Consider the following 23,114-nt stretch of genomic DNA (forward strand, 5'->3'; position numbering starts at 1 on the left):
AGTTTCATGCCAGTACTCTGGTTTGACACGGCAGACACGTGAACTAGGAGAACGTTTTTCTCGTATTTCTGACGCGCTTGAACCACATGTGACATATAATAACGGCTTTAACAGACACATTTCTAAGTTGTGTGTCACAAAAACACTGTTATCCATTAAAAACGTTATTGAAACCCATTTTCGGAGCGCAAATTACCAGTTGTACACGCTGTAAACGGAAGTTTTTAGCGTTCTACCGGAAGACGCTGGTCGCTATGGCGCCCTCCATGCAGCAGCCATGAAAAAGGTCTATAGCTGAATTTTATTTTTTTGACATTGACAACAACATTGGCCTCAAAAGGAAATATGTTTTGTGTCTTTTTTATCAACCATTAAAAAAAACTTAATTTCATTTATAGCCTTTTTTTATTAGAATTGTGGCTGTTGTCTGATGTGATATAACCCAAGTTATTTAGGGTAGTGATATGAAACTGTTACGCTGACTGTCGAGGTACCCCAGTTTGAACCCCCACCTGATACCTTTCCATAAATCGCAATTTTGACTTTTTACCATAAAGATTAGAAGAAACTGTTCATATTATTACTTGGTATGAATGCAGAATGCACATCTGTTCTGTTATGAGCTTTGCATTTAAGGTTTCTTTCATTAATATAAGATAGATGTTCTCGAGGGTCAGGAAATCAGAGCTTTAGAGTGTAAAAATCTAAGTAAATGAATAACTTAAAATAATTTTACTAGAATAATTCAACTAAATTTTAGTTTCTTTTCAGTTTGATTTCATTGTCCACTGTGACTTACAAAAGAACAAAGTATAAAAATAAAGGTATTTATTTTATTGTTGTTTTTTTACCGACAGTGTACATTAATTAGCACTGCTGCAAATGCACCAGAATTAGCGTTGTCCCTGGACAGATGTTAAAATTGTCACCCTAAAAACAATACAAAATTATACAATGAATCAAGCATTAAATGGACAAAGTAAAATGTATTTTTAACAAAAGTAAAGTATTGACCTTATTCTAAAATGCGGAAGTGCGCCTGTTTTCGCGATTGTCTTCGAACTTCCGTTTCAGTCGCCTATGGGAGAAAAGACAAGGAATAATAAACGGCAAAAAAACGGTCAAACTACTTGCTCTACAAAAAATGTTTGCATGACTACACAGACCAAGTAGAATAATATAACAAGGAAATATCAGTTTGCAACATCAAACAGCAAAACGAGCAGTTTTTAATGTCTAAAAATGAATGGAAGTGAATGAGACCGGAAGTCTCGTGCCAAAAAGATTCAAATGGCAGTGCTCGCTCGTCTGTGGAGAATAAGGTCAATATGAACAAAATAAATTAACAACATTGTGTAAAGGAGAGAAGAGTAGTTAAAACATTAAGATGGCAGGCACAAGTTGGTAACATAAGTAGGTACTAGGGCTGTGTGATCGAAATTGAATCGTAATCATTATTAAAATTAATTGCAAAAGGCTGCAATATCATACAAAAGTGTGACAGTCTACTAGCCCAGTGGTTCTCAAACTGTGGTACGTGTACCACTAGTGGTACGCGGGCTTCCTTCCAGTGGTATGCGGAGGAATGAAATATGTCATGTACGTGCTACATATATTTCAAAATTTATCAAAAATGATGTATATAATATGCCATATATGACTTATAGCCTATATTTTTGAGGTAATCTGCCACGTTTTTTTAACTGTGCAGAGTTGTAGCTGCTTTACTGGGCCTACTACGCTACTGTATTTCAATACTGCTAATTTTGGTGGTACTTGGAGAGAATTTTTTTTTCCTGAGGTGGTACTTGATGAAAAAGGTTTCAGAACCACTGTACTAGCCAATTGAGTTAGCACACTTGTTCTGCCCAATCAGAATTCTGCAATTGAACTACGGCCACAATAAAAAGAAAACAAACAGGAAAATGCTGCTTCAGAAGCATTAATAGATGAAAAACTATTTTAAAATAGCAGCATTTGTAATGTGGCCATATTTTGGTTTCAAAGAAACAGACACCGAACAAAAATGGGTATTTTGTAAGAGCTGTCGCAGAATTGTTGCCACGGCTTACAGATTGAGCTGTAGCTGGACTGCCAAATTAAATCGTAAAATAAATTAGATTATCTGTCAAAAGAAATTGAGATATTTTCCCTGAATTGCATAACCCTACTATGTACATGCTAATACGAATGATGACGTGTCCAATGTTCTTTAGACCAGTTTCTTAGATTTTTTTTGTAAGCATATTGGTAATAAGACCGTATAATAGAGGATCGAGTAATAAAAAAAAAAATTTTTAGATTAGCACATTTTATATTACTCCTTCTCATTGTCAGTGGTGTCTGTAAAATCTCCTTGCTTGATTTTTGGTCCTATTTGGTCGTAAGTGGCATCTAATAGATCAGTGTTTCTCAACCACGTTCTTGGATAACCAACCACCAGATCTGCACAACTTCCATGTCTCTTTAAACACACCTGATCAGATCATCAGCTCATCAGCAGAGGCTGAAAGACGTGTAATGTCTGTGACAGACAAGGGAGACATCCAAAACATGCAGTGCTGGTGGTCAACGTGGTTGAGAAACCCTGTAATAGATTGAAACCTCCATATAGTTCACTACAGCCTGCACTTTTTGAGTGCCAGTAGAATTGTGATGTTTGTAGCTTTAGACCCTCTGTAATGCTCTAGTAGCAGATTTGAGGCGCTTCACTTGTGAATTGTGAAATCAACAAACATTTCCTGGTAAATCTAGGAGATGTGAATGATAAACATCTTTTGTACAGAGAGAGTAAAAAAGGTGCACTTGTTTTTAAGCACTTGCTATCATGGATACAACTGCAGGAAAGGATTTAGGATATTGAAAAGAGAAATCTATGACATTCAAAAATCATCGGCATGCGCTAAGAGATAAGGGAAGTAGTGTATATTTAATCATTTGTAAGTTCGTATATAAAAAAAAGCATAGTGTGTTATCTAAAGACCTAAAGGATGCTCTTAGTGCTGCATCTCAGCCCTGCAGGAGCCACCGTCTCCATGGAGATAAAAATATGAGATGCTCTAGTGGCCCATGTGTGAACATTTACCTTGAAACATGTAGAATTATGTGGGTTAGTCTTGATTTACATGAAATCTGTGATCAGTGGTATCATAGTGTTTGAGATCTTTTGAATTTTTACATTTGAGATTATAAACACTTTTACTATAGCAACTTAGTTTTTTGAGATGTGAAATGTATACTTGCCTCATGAATGTAAACCTTACTATGTATTATTTTAGCACGTGTTTATTAAATTGTTAGCCATTTTATAGAATTGTACTTATATTAATTGGTGTATAACACATTATACTGTTTTTTTTTCCATTACAGACCAACTGGAGCAGCTTTCCTCTGCCACATATAGACCTACACTGCCAAACTGAAGACTTACTTTGTACCCATTATGGTAAACATGCCTATTTCAGTTATTATGCATATTTTACTAAAACTACATATGATTTGACACTAATGCTAATTAATATACCAGGATTTACTCGCCACATTAATCAGGAAAGGTTTATTTAAAACTAAATCTGAAATAAACAAAGAATCAATAAATTAGCATTTCAAATTTGGTTTGTAAATTTCATAATGTCTGCATAAGTCTTAATTTAACTTTAAAATGCATTTAAATGTAACTTTTAAATGAAAAGAATATTATAAAATATAAGTATGATTAGAAAGTCATGTGTCTGTAAAGACATTGCATTGTTTTTCTGAATGCAAAATTGAATTGACATTGTAAAATTATACTGACTAACAGTAGAATGATGATTAATTAATTTGCCACATTAATTGGTAAATTAAGCTTATTTAATGATTTTTTTTTTTTTTTTACTATTTACTGTTTCTATACTTGAGATCAGTGTAAACTTTAATTGTTACTTTTAGTATATGAATAATAGAGGAAAATATATTTGAATAATAGAAAAATAAATTGAGACATTAAAATATCGATAAAGATATAAAAATATCTTTGAGCTCAAACATTTTTTAGACCGCCATCTCCGTGCCAGATAAATACGATCCATCCCCGGATGCCAGATCTTGTCTGAAAATGTCTGTTTCTCCAGGTATATGGAAAACAAGTCAGCAAAGTTTCCAATATCTAAACCTGTTAACCAGTATTCAACTCAATTTACAGTCTCCATCAATATAAAAGTTGACTGAGAAAACCAGAGAGAAGTAGGAGACAAAGAAATGAAGATAAAGAAAGAGCAGAGTTTATTGAATAATCTTAGTTGCGTATGATTCAATGCTCAGACTTCGTCTGACTCTGATAAATCCAACAAGTGTTATTATACCACAAGCAACAGCAATGGAACATTACTGCTTCACAACATTGTCCAGAGACAATACAGACCTTGAAATGGAGACATTCTCTTATCTCTTACTAATGAAAATAAGCTTTGCTTGAATCCACAGTCATAAGATTATAACAATATGGAAAAAAGGAAACTATAATGAAGCAATAATTTTATAAAAATAGTAATAATAAAATATAAAAAACATAATAAAATGGCAAATAATCAATTAATAATAATCAAATCATTTACTACTAATCAATAAAATCATATGATAATTATATAAATGACTTGGGATCATATGATTAAAAAAGATAATTAAATAAAGAAAAAGGGCATAAAAACAAAAAAAATAATAAAACAACAAATAGTTGCTTTGAAACAACACACTCATAAGTTTGCTACAAGGATTCTCAGATCCTTAGTTAGATTCTTCAATTTGAACTGGCTTTTGTTATTAATGTTTTCCTCTGTTTGTTTTCCATGAAGCCTCCTCCTCTTCGTCATCGCTCCATGCGCATCTTTGTGAACGACGACCGCCATGTGATGGCCAAACACTCGGCCATCTATCCCACCCAGGAGGAGCTGGAGGGGGTGCAGAACATGGTGTCCCACACAGAGCGTGCTCTCAAGCTTGTGTCTGATTGGCTGGATGACCAGGAGAAGGGAAATGCCAAAGTAAATGCATTGGACACAGATGGAGAAGGGGATAAGGAGACGTGAGTAGATCTGAAGAGTTGTCTACTGTTTACGCTCTAATTTTACGGTGAATGTTTATCAAGAAGCTGCATCTACTGATATTTCAGTGAGCCAAGCACCGGGGAGCAGGCAACCCGTTCCCTGCGCGGAGTCATGCGTGTGGGGCTGGTAGCTAAAGGCCTTCTCCTGAAGGGAGATCTCGACCTGGAGCTTGTGCTGCTGTGCAAAGAGAAACCCACTATCACCCTGCTAAAGAAAGTGTCTGATAACCTGGCTGTGCAGCTAAAGGTAAGTCTGCATGTAACATGTTGAACTAGAATGCAGGTGTTGGCACACTGAAGTCTGAAAATTTCAGATGCGTTTTTTTTCGTATTCTTATGTGAAAGTTGGTCAGGTACACAAACCTTGCACACGGAGTCGGATGCATATTAATTAATCCATTTCAAAAAATGCAAAACGTTTCTGATTAATAACATATCATTATGATTATTAAAACATTTATCATAAACCATTTACTGATCATTTTGCCTGCAATTCTTAGCAAGAACGAACATAGAAGTGTTGTCTGAATGACAAGCAGCACCTACATGTTCACAATAATCTAAAACGGCAAACGGTACAAACTTCGTCTGCATTTTCCAAATCAAATTTTTTTACGTTGGATAACATATATATATATATATATATATATATATATATATATATATATATATATATATATATATATATATATATATATATATAAAAAACGTATATATACCCTTTATAACAGTTGCATCATTTAAAGCATGTGTATGAAAGCATTTTGCCTTCCCTGTTGAGTATAATGAGGACAGAAAAAGTTGTGGTGGGACCTAAATGCTCTCTTAGGTTATTAATTAAAGGTGTTTTTTGTCAGTGACTGTTTATATGGACACCAATATTTTGATGTTAATGCAATTAAGACAATACTCTGATTCAGAGTCTACCATGTAAACAGCAATTTTTGATAAGTTCAATCAGATTAGGGTCATAATCGAACTGAAGAGAAATCGAATTATGATATGTGAAGTATGCCGATTTTAGTCGCATTATTGAAGTGCAGTACAGACATGTAAACACCTAAATCAAACTATTACCTTCATGTAGGATTTTTCGCTGTGTGTTGCGACAGGATAGTCCACACACATGACTGTTTGACACTCTTTGCATCTACCCAGTCAGTGCTGACCAGACACCTGCATTGTGAAATGCTGAGTTTTTTTTTTCCATTCCGTATGCGGGATGAACTTCCATTAAAAAAAAAACAATCTTCCAGCAGCTCATCCTTGCATCCAATATCTCGTTTGTCACAGGGCCATGCAGGAAGTGTTCTCAAATGAAAGTGAAAGTGTCAAACTGTTAAAGTCGACAAATTAATAATGAAACACCCGAAATTGCATGAAACTCTGGAGGAAAGCGCGGTGACGCAATGACGTTAATCTAATTGTGCTATGATATATAAAACAGGATCATGAAAGAAACATTCAAAAAGCAACTCGCGTAAACTCGATCTTATTATTGTCTTCATTAGATTAAGGCAAATAATGCGATTACTGATGTCCATGTAAACGTAGTCACTGTTTGTTTATCCTACATTAATGCATTGTATAAAGCTGCACTATCAAATATTGAGAACACTGTCTTAATTCATCCCGTGCAACATGAATGATAATGATTTGCATATGTTTATTAATCCTTCGAAGCGCTGAATTCAAATCTGCGATTGATCGAGAGAGATTCTGTTTTTACTCTTTCAGTAAGTTACAAACAATTCAATAACAGAAGTACTGGGAGAACAGTTTATAGTTCAGTTATAAACACTGTTTATGGTAAAGATTAAAATCACAGTTTACTGGAACTTGACGCTGATGAATGTTGTTGCAATTACATTGTTTAACACAGCCATCCAAATTATATAACTGAATAGGTTTTTAAATATGATCCACCTATAATGAAGCATAATTTGTGTGAATTGTTGAATCATTAACTGAATATAAATATGATATGTTGTACAAGTTTTCTATATTTAGCATTATCAGCAACAGATTATTTAGAATATTTTCCTTTTCCAGCTGGTTCTTTCTTGATTTTTATTAAAATTACAGGTTCTAAGTTCTGTTTGTTAAAACCCAGGGTTTTTGTAGTAATGTTTTTGTACAAGTAGAAAGCAAATGACATTTGTCTCCCCGTTTTTGCTGATCCAAAAAAAACGGTCCGATCCGTGTGTGATCTGAACCATGAGATTTGTGATCCGTTACATCACTAGTGTGCAATAACTTTTAGTTGTTTCAATTGTGTTTCTGCCTGTCCTGTTAAGTGATTGATGCTATCTTGGTATGTTTAGCTTATTTATTTCTTGCTTGCATTGGTCACAGACTCACTAATTTTATGCTTAACCTGGCAACCAAGTGCATATTGGGCTGCAAAAAAAAAAAGAAATACACAAAAACAGTTAGTTGTTGAGCATGGACCATCTCTGATGTTCTTAAACTAAATCTGTTAGCCGGCCTTCTCTGGAAATAGCTGTAAAATATGAAGTCTCCTTGTATCATGACTTTTGAAATTTGGGTTGCCATTATGTGGATTGACACTTATTCAGTATTTGATTTTATTCGTTGCACAATTGTTTTTGCACCATCCCACTATTGTCAACGATTAACCAAACCATTGTTTGTTTGAGGGAATTAAAATGCTTTTTAGCCCGATTTTTCCTAAACAAAAATGACTGGATAATAGAAAACCATACATTACGCAATGATTAAAGTAAACATTACTACTTTTAGGAGCATTACCGTACGTTCACACCGAAAGCGGCGAGAGCGTCGAAGTAGCCTGAAGTCATTCATTTTCAATAAGAGCTGGTGGCGAGAAGCAGCGCGGCGCGTCTTCTCCGGCGTGGGTGTCGAGGAGAGTTGAAATCAAGTCTACTTTTTGGTGATGAGCTATGACGCGGTTCGGCGGCAAGCAATCAGAATGAAGACGTCCACAGCTTGATCGGAGTTCAGAGAACACAGACCTGTGAACTTTGGTTCCGACCACAGTTGTTCCCAAGGGTTTGATTGCGGTAGCCGGATTTCCAATTATTTACAATGTTTTCTTACAGGAACATGCATTAAATAAGTTATTGGCGAGTTACTGATGTGCATTAATGTTATATAACTTTAAATTATCTTAAAGCGGGAAACTCACGCGACGTGACAGGACAAAACAGCATAGCTGCTTCAGGATATTTCAGACACATGGACACATATTGGATAAATAGAGCAAAGCCACACCACACGCAACTTGATCTTCCATTGTTAAATGAATTTGATAACACTCTCGCCGCTTTCGGTATGAACGTACGGTTAAAGAAATGCTATTGTTTGGAGTTTCACTTTTTTTTTTTTTTTTTGTGCATATGTTTTATAGTTTTGCCTGAACCAATTGAATTTCTATAGTTGTGATTTTTTTTTTTTTTAAGTTTACGCTGGGCAACAAAAAAACACATGCATAAATCTCAAATATCTTTCCAGCAGCTCGTCACTGAGGAAAAATATGATGTTAAACCGTGCATCCGCGATGCCACCATTGTCATCAAAAATGCCAAAGAGCCTCCGCTGACCCTCACCATTCACCTGACTTCACCACTCGTGAGGGAGGAGGTTGAGAAGCAGGCTGCTGGAGGTAGGTCTGAAATCACATGCCTTAGGGTTCCTCTAACCACCCTCACGACCCCCTGATACAGCAGATGGACTCGGGCAGGGATATTGTTTATTGGGCCTTCAATGGAGCTTGGGGATATTGTGTACAGAGTAGTGATGTCACACAGATGATGTTTAATGCCACCTGAAGTCTCACAGTTCCATGCTGAGTGCTGTTAACGTGTTGATGGCCCAATATACAGTAACATATCTAAGTGATGGGTAAAGCTTTAAGTGAAGTACTTTAAAGGAGAGTTTACTGAAGGCTTACTGAGAATTAAGAAACCAAATCACAAACCTTGTTGTTTGCATGTGTTCGTATAATGGAGAAGAAATGGAACGGTTTGCATTGCAGCAAAAATGAAAAGCAGAAGGATTGTCGAGCTCTGGTTTGATCGCCAGGGCTTGTTGACGGAGCCTTTCTCAAAGAGGCTGCACGGAGGGCAGGAGGGTTATAGATAATGCTAGACATTAGGATGAAGAATATAGACGAGACACGCTGTGGTGGTTTAAATGCTCACAGAAACTCACTAAATCAGTGTTTAATGGGCAACCTTTTCAAGTAAATTTCATTTTCAGGGCTGGTGTAGTGGATAGGAAAAGCAGATGCATAAAATAATTGACCTTTCGTTAAACCCTCCTTTACAGTCTTATCTAGGCAGCTTTTGCCTTTATTTGTAATTATTTTACTGTATATTTTTAATGTAATGCATTGCAATGTCAAAATCTGTTCTAATCTGTGAAAAAATATGCAATCCAGTTTATCCTCATTTCGAGTGCTGCTTACTGAATTGCATCAGTGCAGAGCAACAGTAATCAAGGGATGGCGGGTCTTAGCGAAAGGTCAATTGGAACCAAATTGAGGCCGAACTGAAAGCCTAGCCCTATCTGTGACCCCATGGTTAGTGACGCCTGCCTTTGACCATCACAAGCCATCAGTTTTGCTGCAGTGTGGACTTGTTTTGATCATACCTCTTGTGTATATGACTACTGCTGCCTGTGGTTCAAAATCTGATTCTCTCTGTCAAGCCTTCTAGTTTGTCAATTTTAGGGACGCTGGACCTTTGACCAACTGGACGCTCTCTGTCTCGGAAGGGGCAAGGCAGTGCACCCAGAAAAAAAAGCAAGGGGGCGAGGAGGAGGGGTTCCCCATGTCACGTCAATGAACAAATACAAGAATCTCATTTAATACAGTCACTCACTTTGCACCTTCATGCCTCAAATGCAGCCACACGGGCTCCGTTTCAAATCATAGTGAGCTATATTTAGTCATTATTTGGAAAGACTAGAAAGTGGTCACTACAATTAAAGGCAGCATCTAATATCCTACATTGCTATGGTTAAAATAGAGTACATTACACATGCATTTTCGCTGCTTTTTTAATAAGTTAAGTGCAATATCTTTAATTTTTGATTTAGTATGTTAGCTTGAATCTGTATTTTATTAATTTCCTCAAAAGTGGAAAAGTAGTTAATTTTAGTGGACTTGTTGTATTTTAGATATTTTGGGCTCACACATAATGAAAGGAACTCTGTCTGACTGGTCAACCTCATTTAGGTATTTTTAAATTATATGCTTTTTTTAATTGGTGTTTTTGCATCACAATTTGTTTGTATGGTTTTGATGCACCATCATTTTAACAGGTTGGTCAGAAGATTGAGAAACGCCACAAATGTTTTTCTACTTTTTACTGCTATTCAACTATTCCCATAATTGTGAGAAGTTAATGGCTCTTTCAAAGTCAATAGTGTATTGCTTTTGCAAATGAAATGTTGATCTCCTAGACTCAGCTGTTTTTATGCTGAAGTGTAGCATCACTTGGATTTGAAACGGAGCCATACGTTCAGCACTCATAGGTTTCCATCCTTGCCGTAGCACAGGAAGGGTTGTTTTTGTTGGGGGGCCTCCTCCTCCTCTTCCCTCCACTGCCTTTGGTAGGGGTTTCTGCCTCCTCCCCCCCGGCCATGAGACAGAAAAACCCCTTGGTCAAACTGTACCTTGTCTTCTTATTCCACCTGCCAATAGAAACGCTATCAGTCATCGATCCTCCGGATGTACTGGACAGGCAGAAATGCCTGACTGCCTTGGCGTCCCTCCGCCACGCCAAGTGGTTCCAGGTTTGCATCTTGTCTTTATTTGTCTTCTAGTAGTTGAGTTTGTTTTCATTTTGTTTCTGTGTTAACCTTATTTCTTTATGCAGTCTTTTTTTCAGTTGTTTGTGTGGGTTCTTTTTCAGTGTGTCCGTGTAGATTTTATTTGTGGGGGTGTATTTGCCTCTAGTAGAATGTCATATTTCTTGCTGGACTGTTTTGAATTGCGTTTGCCAAGCACATCTTTTGTCAGTGTTGTCTGACATCTGCTTGGCTAAATTAACTTTTGTGCATTATCACATCAGTAAAGCTGGTTAACTTTAGGACGCATTACCTGCACATTTTTACAGTACAGTTTAATGCTTTACAACGACTTAATTTGAAATACAATGAGGTGCAATATTTCTGCAGCCAGCAGTGCTGTTTTTATTACATACTTGATTTTTCAGCGCTTTGTAGTTGTATAGTTATATCCAATGTTGCAAGTTCATCATCAGCCTTTGGGTTGTTATATTGATTGCCACAATTTATTTTTGAAAACTTTAGTGTAGAATTGAAATTCAGACTGAATTATGTTACTCTATTGAAACTGGTTTGTTTCAGAGAATTGCTGTTCATTTGAGAATATAAGAAAGCACATTAGACTAATATTAAGCTCCAAAAACGGGAATGATTTCAAACATTCTATATAAAAATATGAATATTTTGATCAAATAAGTGCAAGTGTGGCGATCGTAAGAAAACAAAGACAAAAGTTGGAAGAGGTTAAAATCATTTAAGGTTTTAGTTTTATTTTTTGCAGATGGATGTCATGCATTTTTTACCTCCAAAAAAAAACAACATAAAATTTAATTATTTAAAATTTGTTTTATTTGTCAAGATGTTGCCTTTACATCTTGTATAGAACCCATGCTATTAATTACATTATAAAATATTAATTTTTTGAGCGGCTTGCAAAATGTTCACTTTTATTGTCGTTGCTGGTTTCATTTTTATTTTTTCAAAGGAATATTGCACCTGTTCCGCCATCTTAATGCTTTCTTGCTTTCATTTGAGGCCCTGTAGATCTTTAAAAGTCCTTTTAAAGCTGCTTTTCTCATATTTTATCTAGATCTTTGTCATATTCTCGTATAAATCAACTGACATATTTAGTATAGCCACAAACACAAGCCACGTTATGTTCCTCTTCCCTAACCTAATGTTTTTAATCTGGTCTCCTAATGTCATTAATATAGTTCTCACTCGAGTAATATGCTTTTACATTTTTTTTTAAAGGCCTCTAAACCATTTGCCACTCTTTACATTGCTAATGCTTTTTGATGCACATTTCGTATCAGTAAATGTCACCCGTTATTTATTTGTTTACTGCTTTGGTGTTGTGCCACATTATGAATCCTTGAGCTAAACTGCTGGATTGTGTCCCTCCTGCTTTTGTCTCTAGGCCAGGGCTAACGGACTGCGCTCCTGTGTGATCGTCATCCGCATCCTAAGGGACCTCTGTGCTCGTGTGCCCACTTGGTCTCCTCTGAGAGGATGGGTAAACCTCATTTATTATTTGGTGGATATTTAAATAGCAAAAGTTGTTTAATTTATCATTTCAACTGTGCAAAGCAGCACTGCATGATAATTTCAGTAAGCTCTTTCTCTTACATTTGCCAATGCTGTAAAGTCATTAATCATGCATCTTTTTTTTTTTTTTTATTTAACTTATCTTTAAGTAGTTTGTATTTAAAGATGCCAAAATTTAGTCCATGAAGGCTTTTGTTTTTGCCAAGTTTGATACTCTGATTTCATACAGACTGTTTAAATTTTAAACGAATAATCCTTTATCTAAATGATACCTTTATGGTATGAATATGAATTATATCTTTAATCCTATATCTGTTGATACAAATAATATAAGCAAATCTTTTGTCTATATTAGCGTCCATCTAATGTAGCTCTTGTGCCTTAAAGCCCTTAGAACTGCTGTGTGAAAAGGCGATTGGCACTGGGAATCGGCCAATGGGAGCAGGAGAAGCTCTCCGTAGAGTTCTGGAATGTCTTGCATCTGGAATCCTCATGGCTGGTTAGTCACTTTCATCTTTTTAGACATCTAAAATAGACCGTATAAAAATAGTCCGCCAATATTTAAGAGCATTCAACTTGAGCATTCCTCTGGTTGTTCACAAAATAGCACTTGTGCAGTAAAGTTCTCCTTTTAATGTGTAAATGGTTACTGTTCCATTGTACTGACCAATCAGCATTATAATTTATGATTAAGAAGTTTGAAAGGCTGCAAAAAAATACTGTAAATTTGGTTTCAGATGGTTCAGGTATTTGTGACCCTTGTGAAAAGGAGCTAACAGATGCCATCAGTCACGTGGACCGCCAGCAGCGGGAGGACATCACTCAGAGTGCTCAGGTTTGTCCACATTTTATTCTGTTTTTGGTATAGTTTAGCATCTGACCACTTAAAGGGGACCTATTATGCAAAAATCACTTTTATAAGGGATTTAAACGTTGTTGTGTGGCAACAGTGTGGGATTCTAACCAGCCTCTAATGGTAAAAATGAAATAATTTTTGTTTTATAATCACACTTGATAAAAACATTCTCCTTTTGTACGTGTCATCAGAGGGGAAAGCCCCGCCCATTAGTGTCAATCTATCCCTCATTAGCATTGGACGGGAGTTTTGTTTTTGATTCTGCCACCATGCTGACACAAGTATTTGTAACCCCTCCCTCTTTTGAAAAGAGCCCAAACTCATTTGAATTTAAAGCGACAGTCACCAAAGTGATAAATAAGGATCAAGACCTAAAAGGGGCAGATTCAAATAGTTTTAAAGAAATATTTGTGTGGTATTTTTAGCGGAAACTTCACATATACACTCCAGGAACATCAGAGATAATTTTACATTTTGTAAAATTTAAAGCTCTTGTAAAATTTAGAGCTTTTGTAATTTAAAGCTTTAGTATGAGCATAATGGCTGATTGTTGGCTTTTTGAATCACACAGCATGCTTTGAGGCTTTCGGCTTTTGGACAGCTGCACAAAGTGCTCGGCATGGACCCACTTCCTTCAAAAATGCCCAGAAAACCACGCAGTGATACTCCTATTGACTATACAGGTGAGCACCCGGCATTGCTGTTTGACAGTATTTGGCAAGTTTAGTAATTCGCTAAATTATTAGCTACCTTTTACGATGTCTGAAAGTAATTTAGTTGCTCAAGGAATTTAATTATTTGATTCTGTACCACTTGTAGTCCTACTAAATGGAAATGCAGACAATGTAGACAATATTTTAATAATAATTACACTACAATAATTTTGAGTCAAACGTGGCCTCAGCTTTATTTTAAAAAAAAAATGCTATGCTTAAACATTTTAACCAAGTGGAGTATAATGCTTTCAGTTTTATCTTTTTTTTGCAATGACACTGTTTTACATTACATTTATTATCAATGACCTTTTCTTACCCGATTTATTGTTTAAGCATGTGCAGTTTTCTGACCAGTGTAACAGAAAAATAGAATTATTCTACATAATATTGCTCCACTTTGAATTTATAAATGTAATTATGGACTTGTATATTATAATATTATGTATTATACATACATATACATGCGCATACATATACATGCGCATACATATACATGCGCATATATATATATATATATATATATATATATATATATATATATATATATATATATATATAAGTTGCAAAAACAACTCTTACAGAAAGAATTAAGGAATGCAAAATTCTACTTTCAGTCTTGAAAGACACTAAGTTTAATTTGAGACATATGGCAAGTAGAATGGATTCAAAACTTTAATAATAAACCTTTTAAAATTCATTTGTTAATGAGAAGAAAATCAAACTCTTAATTCAGCACATGATGAGGTTAATTATCCAAGATGGTGTTTTGGACACGGTAGACTCACTCATGGACATTTACTCCAAAGAGAAGTTGCTTCTAAATGTCAATATTGCAACAGAAACCTAAATGTTAAACCTATATAGAGCATTGCAAGTGTTTTTAATGTCATCAGACAGCACTTTTTATTGGAACAGTACTACTTCACGTTAGACTTTCTCTCTAAATCCATTTCAATAACCTATCCATTTTCTCTCGCTTTAAATAGTCATTGATTAGCTTTTTTATTGCTCTTATTTATTTATGCATTTTTCTTTTGCCTTTAGTTCTCTTATTTACAGCACTTTGGTTTGTTTTAAATGTGCTTCATACATAAAGACTTAATCCTTCTTTTTTTATGTGTAACCTTAAATAGTAGAATATTTATGTATTATTGTTTTCCATTTATTGTTATAAACCTGTCTATAATGTTTAAAAGTGTTATTTATAAGATATTGGTATATTTAGTTTTTGCCATGAAATGGAAAACTGATATGACTATAAACTCAACTTTCTTAATATGAATGAAGCCTGACTTTGTGTTGTCTTTTATCAGTTCAAATCCCACCCAGCACAACCTACGTGCCGCCAATGAAACGACCCATAGAGGAGGAGTCCACCGATGAGAAGAATCCTAACAAGAAGAAGAAGAAGCTGCAGAAGAAATGTAGATGTTCTTCATTTGTTCACAATTTCTTTGTGTGCGTGTTTGCACATTACTGACACACACAACTCTCTATTTCCTGCTGTTCAGCTCCAGACGAGAAAGCGGAGCCTGCACAGGCCATGAACGCTCTCATGCGACTGAATCAGCTGAAGCCGGGCCTGCAGTATAAACTCATCTCTCAGACCGGGCCTGTTCATGTTCCTGTGTTCACCATGTCTGTAGAAGTGGATGGAAAGAACTTTGAAGCCTCCGGTCCCTCCAAACGCACTGCAAAACTACACGTTGCTGTCAAGGTAAGAGACCTATCTGTGGAAAATAAGTCATTCGAGTTGCTTAATGGTCCCATATATATACTTAAAATTACACTTGATGAGCTTTTCCAGTGATTGTTTTGTAAATGGTGTACAATTTACTATGGTATGGTTCAAAAACACATATAGTGTGGCATTTGTACTTGCCATTTAATATAGGATAAAGATTCCCAGAGTAGATTTTTATCTGTGACTTTTTCCAAATCTAGTAGAAACTGACTTTGATCTGTTTCTCCAGGTCTTGCAAGACATGGGTCTGCCCACAGGAATGGACCAGAAGACCACTGAACTGATGAAGGTGGACGAGCCGGTGAGCACACAGGAGACTTTGCCCCCAGTCATCAAAATGGAGCCAGAACCTGTACCAATTACAGAAACCCCAACTGACGAGGTATTGGGATCATCTTTATGACATTGATTAATCAAGCTTGTGGCCAATATTACAGATTGCACTACTCTTCCGTTTTAGTAAAGTAGTCATATGCGTGTACTAGTATAGTTAACGGTCAAAAATAGTTAATATTAATGGTCAAAAGTTGAAGGTTGCTGCGATCATAGTGGCAGATAAGAGGCAGAAGTGGCACAGAAGTCGCTAATGAAATGATTATTTGAGCACAACAATAAAGAAAAATAAACAATACAACTATTTATGAAGGTATTTTCAGGCTTGTTCAGCTAAATCAATTGATCTGAACAACAGAGGCGTTTAAAATTTTCAAAACAAATGTTGTTAACTAAATTAACATCCTGAAAAAGGAAATGTTATGTTTGACGTGATAAATATACCAAATAAATGTACTCTATTGAATGAATTGTATGTTGAACACCAGATCAGCATATTAGAATTATTGACACTGAATACTGGGGTAATGGTGGTAAATGTTCATGTTAGGGCTGGGCAATAAATTGATTTTATTGAGTGTGAAATTCACATTGATTTGTTAGGGTAAAAATGATTTTTATTCACCTGAGAATGTAGTTCCCCTTTACATTTGCCATAGAGAAACACAAACAACATGGCAGCGTCAGCAGTCAAGGAAGATATCAGACAATAGTTTTGGTCTTTTAAAAAAATAATAATAAAAATTTTAAAAAAAGACTGCTAAACAAACGTTCCTGCCAAAAAAGCCGACATAATTCAGGGCTCTGTCACACATTTACTGCTTCTCATGCTTCTCAAAAGTAAAGGGTGAGACAATAATGGACAAGATGTGCATATGAAAGGAATTGTTATCGATCTAATGTTGAATTCCAATGTTTCTGTTTTCGGGTGAGTGACGCAAAAAAACGTTCAGTACAGTAAATATCAACACTGACAAAACTCACTCAATTCACTATTAAAAGCAATCATGCAAATTAAAGCAATAAAATGCAACCCACTAGCCTAATGTGAGTAATTTATAGGAACTGATATAACACAAAATAAAAATGAATAAACCTCTGAATGAATGTTCATTGAAAAACATTAAATAAATCATCTTAAAAAAGGTCCTCATTTTAGCAATCATTATGTGAGCACTTTCACTGTAATTGTAAAAAATGGTTTAGTTGATTTTTATAAAAGTCTTGAATAGTATTGTAAATAGATATTGTTACATTTGATCTTTAAATGACTTCATGAGCTTTCTTTAGCATTTTTATATCCTAGAATTATGAAATGGTAAACTTTTCTGGTGGGAAAAATTTATTTAAATCAAATCAAATTTTCTGTTTAAAAGATCTGGGATTCCAACTAGGACCGCCCAGCCCTAGTTACAGTATTTAAAAAATGCAGTATTTTACATTTTCACAGAATTCATCAATTATTAGCATCTTTGAGCAGAACATTCAAAAGCATTTGTAGGAATAATCATTTAGTTATGTTTTGTTGTTGATGTCTTTATTATAGAGATGCTATTTATAAACTGTTAAAATATAAACAGTTTAAACTGTTTAGGTCTAAATTTTATGTTTATTGTTTACTTTTACTTTAATTTCTTCCATAAAATAGTCATTTGTTGATTTGACAAACTCTAATCTCTCTCAGAACCAAAATGAACAAACTGTCTTTTTTTTCCCCATACATAATGCTTTACGTGCACAAAATTGCATGTCAAACGTAATGTCTTATTTTTACTTTGCATAGCTTAACTTTGGCTGATGAATATATTTTGTATGTTGTTTGGTATTTTCTGCTCTCTCAGAATGCTCGACAGCAGGGACCCATCCTGACCAAACATGGCAAGAACCCAGTGATGGAGCTCAATGAGAAACGCAGAGGGCTGAAGTATGAGCTCATCTCTGAGACCGGGGGAAGCCACGACAAACGCTTCGTCATGGAGGTGAAGGATCACAATCATTCCTGTTTTCCTGTCTTTTTTTTTTTATAAGATTGAGTAGACAACTGTTGATTTATTCAATGAAGTATTCATAGGTTTTGATTTAATAGTTAAAGTTAATAAAAAGATGCAATCAAGAATGTAAATGAAGAGTTCAGATATAGACAAAAACCTCTAAATGCTGTCTGAAATGTTCCCCTAAAATGAGCATTTTTTTCAGCCTCCTATGTTTATTTTCAGTTGTTTTACTTGAAAGTCAATGAAAAAAATGTATTTGTCACTATAAAAATGAATTACTGAGCCTAAATACAGGAGTCTGAGAAGAATTATAATTTTAGTCGAAAATATCAAATGGCTTTTAGAGGTTTTTGCATCTAAACGCTTCATATATAAAATGACAGTGGACATGCAACACTGTCGAGTTTGTCACCATAAAACACTGTATTATAATGTGAAGTCTGATGGATGCTTTAAAAAATGGATCCCAGGGAGAATTTTAAGTTTTCATGCATTGGACTGAAACATGTCATGTTAAGGAAGTAGGAAACATTTACTCTCTCCTCTTCAAAACCTGTTGAACACAAAAGAATCTATTTTGAAGATTGCTGGAAACCTGTTACCATTGACTTCTATAGTAGGACAAACAAACATGATGGAAGTTGGTGGTTACTGGTTTTCAGTTTTCTTCATAATATCATCTTTTGTGTTTAACAGAAGAAAGAAACATGAAAATGTCTCAAGGGAAAGTAAATGATGAGTAAATAATGTTTGGGTGAACTATCCCTTTATTGAAGAATATTTTATTTTGTGGCAATAAATAAATGAACAAGCAAATAAAATGACCGTCAGTGCTGCTTTTTCATCTCCAGGTTGAGATCGATGGACAGAAGTTTCAGGGTACTGGATCCAACAAAAAGGTGGCGAAGGCGTACGCAGCCCTGGCGGCTCTGGAGAAACTGTTCCCAGAAGGCTCCAACTCTGAGGTGAACAAGAAAAAGAAAATGCCTCCAATGGTAGGCCCCATTCCTGCTGTTTTTACTGTCGTTGGCCTAAATATTCTTTGTCTAATCCTGTGATTTTGTTTTTGTCAGCACACTGGATTTGGGATGGTGAGCGGGCCACCCTCTGACATGATGCCTAATCCAAGGGGCAGAGGAAGAGGACGCGGCAGGGGCCGAGGACGGGGATTCAACAACGGTGGAGGATTTAACCAAGGTACTGTTGGAATATTAAGCCAATTCCATGTGTGTTCAATAAAAAAAGATCTGGAGAGGGTTTTCTTCAATTACCCCATTACCCCAATGCAATACTAGGATTAAATTCAAGAGATTCGCAACAGACATACATTTCCTGACTCCAGCATATATACACAACTGATATTAACAGGTGAAGTTTGGTGTAAAGTCACTTATCAGTCATTTTGCAGTCCTATGGCTCTTGTACTCCAGACATACTTCCTCTTTCTGCAACCCTTCTCTGCATACCAGAACTGAACAATTAAGTGCATCTTTAATATATTTCACAACTTTTACAAGCATCATGACAACTTGTAACATGTCTAGACAGCAGTTCTGGAACAAAGACCCCCACCCTAAATTTATTCTTATTCTGCTTATTCTTATTCTGCTTTTTCCACTTGTCAGCAGTTCTTATAAAAAGTATGCAGCGCAGTAAAAGAGGAAGTGTGTCTGGTCAAGATGTGTTGTAATACAATAGAAAAAGATTGCTTAATCTGTTGTTAGTCTAAACACTTTTCTAAAAAAAAAAAAAAACACGAATAATAAAAAAAATCCTTTTTTCCAACTTTACGATCAGAAATTGAGTAACCTAATTAAAATTTTTTACATTACTCAGCATCTGTTGTTTTTGCTGCTTCCAGTAGGTTGTTGTTTTGTCCAAATGTGAAATAATGTTCCAGCTAAATAGAGCAAAAACATTTAAAGTGCACTAGAATACTTGCTGTTTCTATTTTTATATATATATATTTTTAAGTATTAAATGTGTAGCTACTGTTCTGAGATTATGCATGTAAATCTGTTCGAAAACTGAATTTTTTGTTTTTTATTTCTAATAGCAAAAAATTGAGTACATACATTTTTGTAATGATAATACTCAATTCTGGAAATTAAGTCAAAGTTTTTAACAGTCATCTCTTTAACTACCCCACCAAGAAGAAAAATATTGGATTGCATTTAACTCCCAATGTCGCTAGTTATTTTTTTTAGTGTTTTTTTTTTTTTTTCCTTTTTTTTTTTTTTTTTTTCTCCACCAACACATCCCATAGTTTCTAAAATATCAAATGGTTGATATGTCGGTTTATGGTAAAAGTGCTGGAATAAATACATATACTATGAAAATCAGAAATTATGAATTGTAATTTATTAAAACGTATTCAAAATAAATTATAGTTGAACACTAAATCATCTTTAGTTTTTGAAGTATGCTATAAAACATTTCAGATTCTCATCTAACATGTTTTTTTTTTAACTAGTAAAACAAACATCAAGTGTAGTAGTGCAACAGGATTGTTTTGATTTTGTTGTAAACAAGCAATACTGTAAAGAATGACTATTAAAAAAAGTATTAAATCACTTTAAAAGCCATGATTTAAAATTGATCAACCATTTGGTAGAGCAGGCAGTCAAAGGGTAAAAACAATTAATTTAAAGGTTGTCCCATCAAAACGTAGTGGGGAAATTTCCATTTTGTGCAGTGTTGCAAATTTTGCTTGGTTTTTTAAGACTAAAGGTGGGCGTACAACGTGAACATTCGGAGGATTAGAAGATTGTACATCTATGGACAAGTCACAAGTGAATTTGTTTGTACGCAGTGACATGACATTTTATGCAGATTTCGAAGCGATTGATTGAAATTTCAAGACAAAAAGCTTTGAAGACATTTAAGAGCGATTTGGTGTTTATTAAGCACTGAGAAACCAGGATACCTGGTCAGCCCATTGATTTATATGTGAATTATAAAGCCTAGTTTGCTGTAAACGATCATTTCTGATCTCTTAAATTCAAGCTGACGGCTCACAGCCATTTTTTAAAAAACTGATCAGGAGTTAGTAAACTGCTCGGCTTGTAAGTCCCTCCCATAATGAGTAGGCCCACACAGAATCTGTGCAAATTTCTGCAGATTTTTAGCCTGTCATGATGTAAACTTGACTTGTGTAAATTTATATTAATTCAGTTTTTAAATGAATTCCAGTAATATTGAATAATATGGAAAATATTAATTTGAACCATTTACAATAGTTTGTGTTGTAAATATTAAAGTTAAAAAGGTATTCTATTTTATTTATTAAATTAACTACAATTCTATAATTGTAATTTTTAGTTTTATTCTGCACAGAAATAGCATAAACTGACTGTAGATTCTGTCTGGCCCTGGTTAGGAGCCACGACCATATGAGCATCAATGGTTTCAACACAACTTTATCTACTGAGTTTGAATGAGAGCAGAAATTTCTCTTTAGATTTAAACATTACACATTCTGATCTGTCCATCTTGTCCTCTTTCAGGTGGATATGGGACGTATGGATATGGTGGCAATAACTCTGGCTACAGTAAGTATTTTCCTGTTTTTCACCAGGGCATTAGAATTTGCTCATGCTTTTAATTTATTATGCTTCTTAATTTATAATTAATGTTTAGTTTTTAACTACATGGCTTATCCATAACTTAAGTTAGGAAGGAGTTTTATGCACTTTAAACTGGGTCTCTATCAATAAGTGCTAAGGTTATTTTCGGATGTTGTATATGTGCCTGTGCTCTATCGTGTTTTCCTTTTGATTTTACATTTCTCTGCTTTGTTGTGCCATGGGACGCAAACTTTCCTCGGCGAAAAACGTGAAATTTTCCCAACATGCCAACGCCACTTTCTGAGGAAAGACCTTCTTGAGGGTGACCGGAGCAGAGAAATCTAAAAAAAAATAAAAAAATAAAAATTCTCCCAGAGAAAGCTGTCTTTGCCCTTGATGATAACTGATTTCGACATTGGCTCATGCTGGTGACCTTTGTCATGGCATGTCTAACACAGAAGACGTCTAATTCTGTGCTTCTCTGCTCTGTCTCACCCTTTAGGTGACTTTGTCTCAGACTCCTATGGCTACCACGAGTTTGCGACATAAACCGTCCAATGTTTTCAATGCGCACGCAAACGTGACACGAAAAAAATAGAGGCAAAGAAAAACAAAACGAAAACCAAACAAAAAAAAAAACACTGGTTACCTGCATAATGAACTTGTTACCTAGTGACGCATCACCCACAATCTCACCTCAAAAACCCTGCGGTCGGCAAACACTGCGGATGTGAACAGGAGTCAATCAAGAAAAAGAAGACGTTGAGACTATGTTTGTGCCGTGATCGGCTCATTTGAGCAGTCTGATGAGTGGATGAAAGAGTAGCAGACTGGCATTTTTCATCATTTCATACTGTATCTTCCCTGCAGCTCAAATCACTGTACAAGCCATCTATTGCCTATGATTAAGTAGTCTTTCCTGGACAAATAAAAGTCCCTGATGGGTGTTTTTTTTAATTAAGTCACTTCCATACATTGCCATGTTTTTACTGTTTTATTTATTTTTCTTTCTTTAATTGTGGTGAATGCCATTTCTTTGTGAAGAACGAGGCGCAGATTTTTAACATCAGAATATTGTCAATTCTGTGAACTAATGCATAAATGGGGTATATTTGCTGCATTTTCATTTTTAACTTTGATGATTGTGGATTTTTTTTTTTTTTACAATAAATTCGAGTTACTTCACAAGTCTGAGATCTTTTTAAAGTTGTTGTTCCTTGTAAAACAAGTGCATATGTTTGGCATTATCAACTATAAGGTATGCCTTTGCTATGCGTGTTTGAGACATTTTTGCTATTATTAAAGGTAGTGAATTTCTTCAATTGAACAAACATCAAAATATTCTGAAGAATGCTGAAACAAAGCAGCCACCAACATCCATAGGGCTTGGTGATAATAAAATCTGTATTTATTGACAACACTTTTGTCAATATTTATGTGTGTGTGTGTGTGAGTGAATATATATATATATATATATATATATATATATATATATATAT

General features: G+C 35.1%; 1 protein-coding gene across 16 annotated transcripts in view; it reads left to right on the top strand.

The window, feature by feature from the left end:
* The window catches only part of ilf3b (interleukin enhancer binding factor 3b), a 35,109-nt gene that overhangs the window by 2,276 nt on the left and 9,719 nt on the right, over positions 1 to 23,114 (top strand). The window contains exons 2-18 of one of the 16 annotated variants that reach the window (XM_005163740.6): positions 3,370 to 3,445; positions 4,833 to 5,062; positions 5,150 to 5,330; positions 8,579 to 8,729; positions 10,773 to 10,864; positions 12,279 to 12,374; positions 12,794 to 12,905; positions 13,144 to 13,241; positions 13,834 to 13,945; positions 15,292 to 15,402; positions 15,490 to 15,695; positions 15,952 to 16,104; positions 17,897 to 18,034; positions 18,901 to 19,044; positions 19,123 to 19,246; positions 21,556 to 21,600; positions 22,118 to 22,803. In XM_005163740.6, coding sequence (XP_005163797.1) covers positions 3,443 to 3,445; positions 4,833 to 5,062; positions 5,150 to 5,330; positions 8,579 to 8,729; positions 10,773 to 10,864; positions 12,279 to 12,374; positions 12,794 to 12,905; positions 13,144 to 13,241; positions 13,834 to 13,945; positions 15,292 to 15,402; positions 15,490 to 15,695; positions 15,952 to 16,104; positions 17,897 to 18,034; positions 18,901 to 19,044; positions 19,123 to 19,246; positions 21,556 to 21,600; positions 22,118 to 22,164 — 2,043 coding nt within the window. In that variant the 5' untranslated portion in view covers positions 3,370 to 3,442 and the 3' untranslated portion in view covers positions 22,165 to 22,803. 16 annotated transcript variants of the gene reach the window in all.

This window comes from Danio rerio, chromosome 3 (genome assembly GCF_049306965.1).
Source record: "Danio rerio strain Tuebingen ecotype United States chromosome 3, GRCz12tu, whole genome shotgun sequence".
Classification (NCBI taxonomy): Eukaryota; Metazoa; Chordata; class Actinopteri; order Cypriniformes; family Danionidae; genus Danio; species Danio rerio.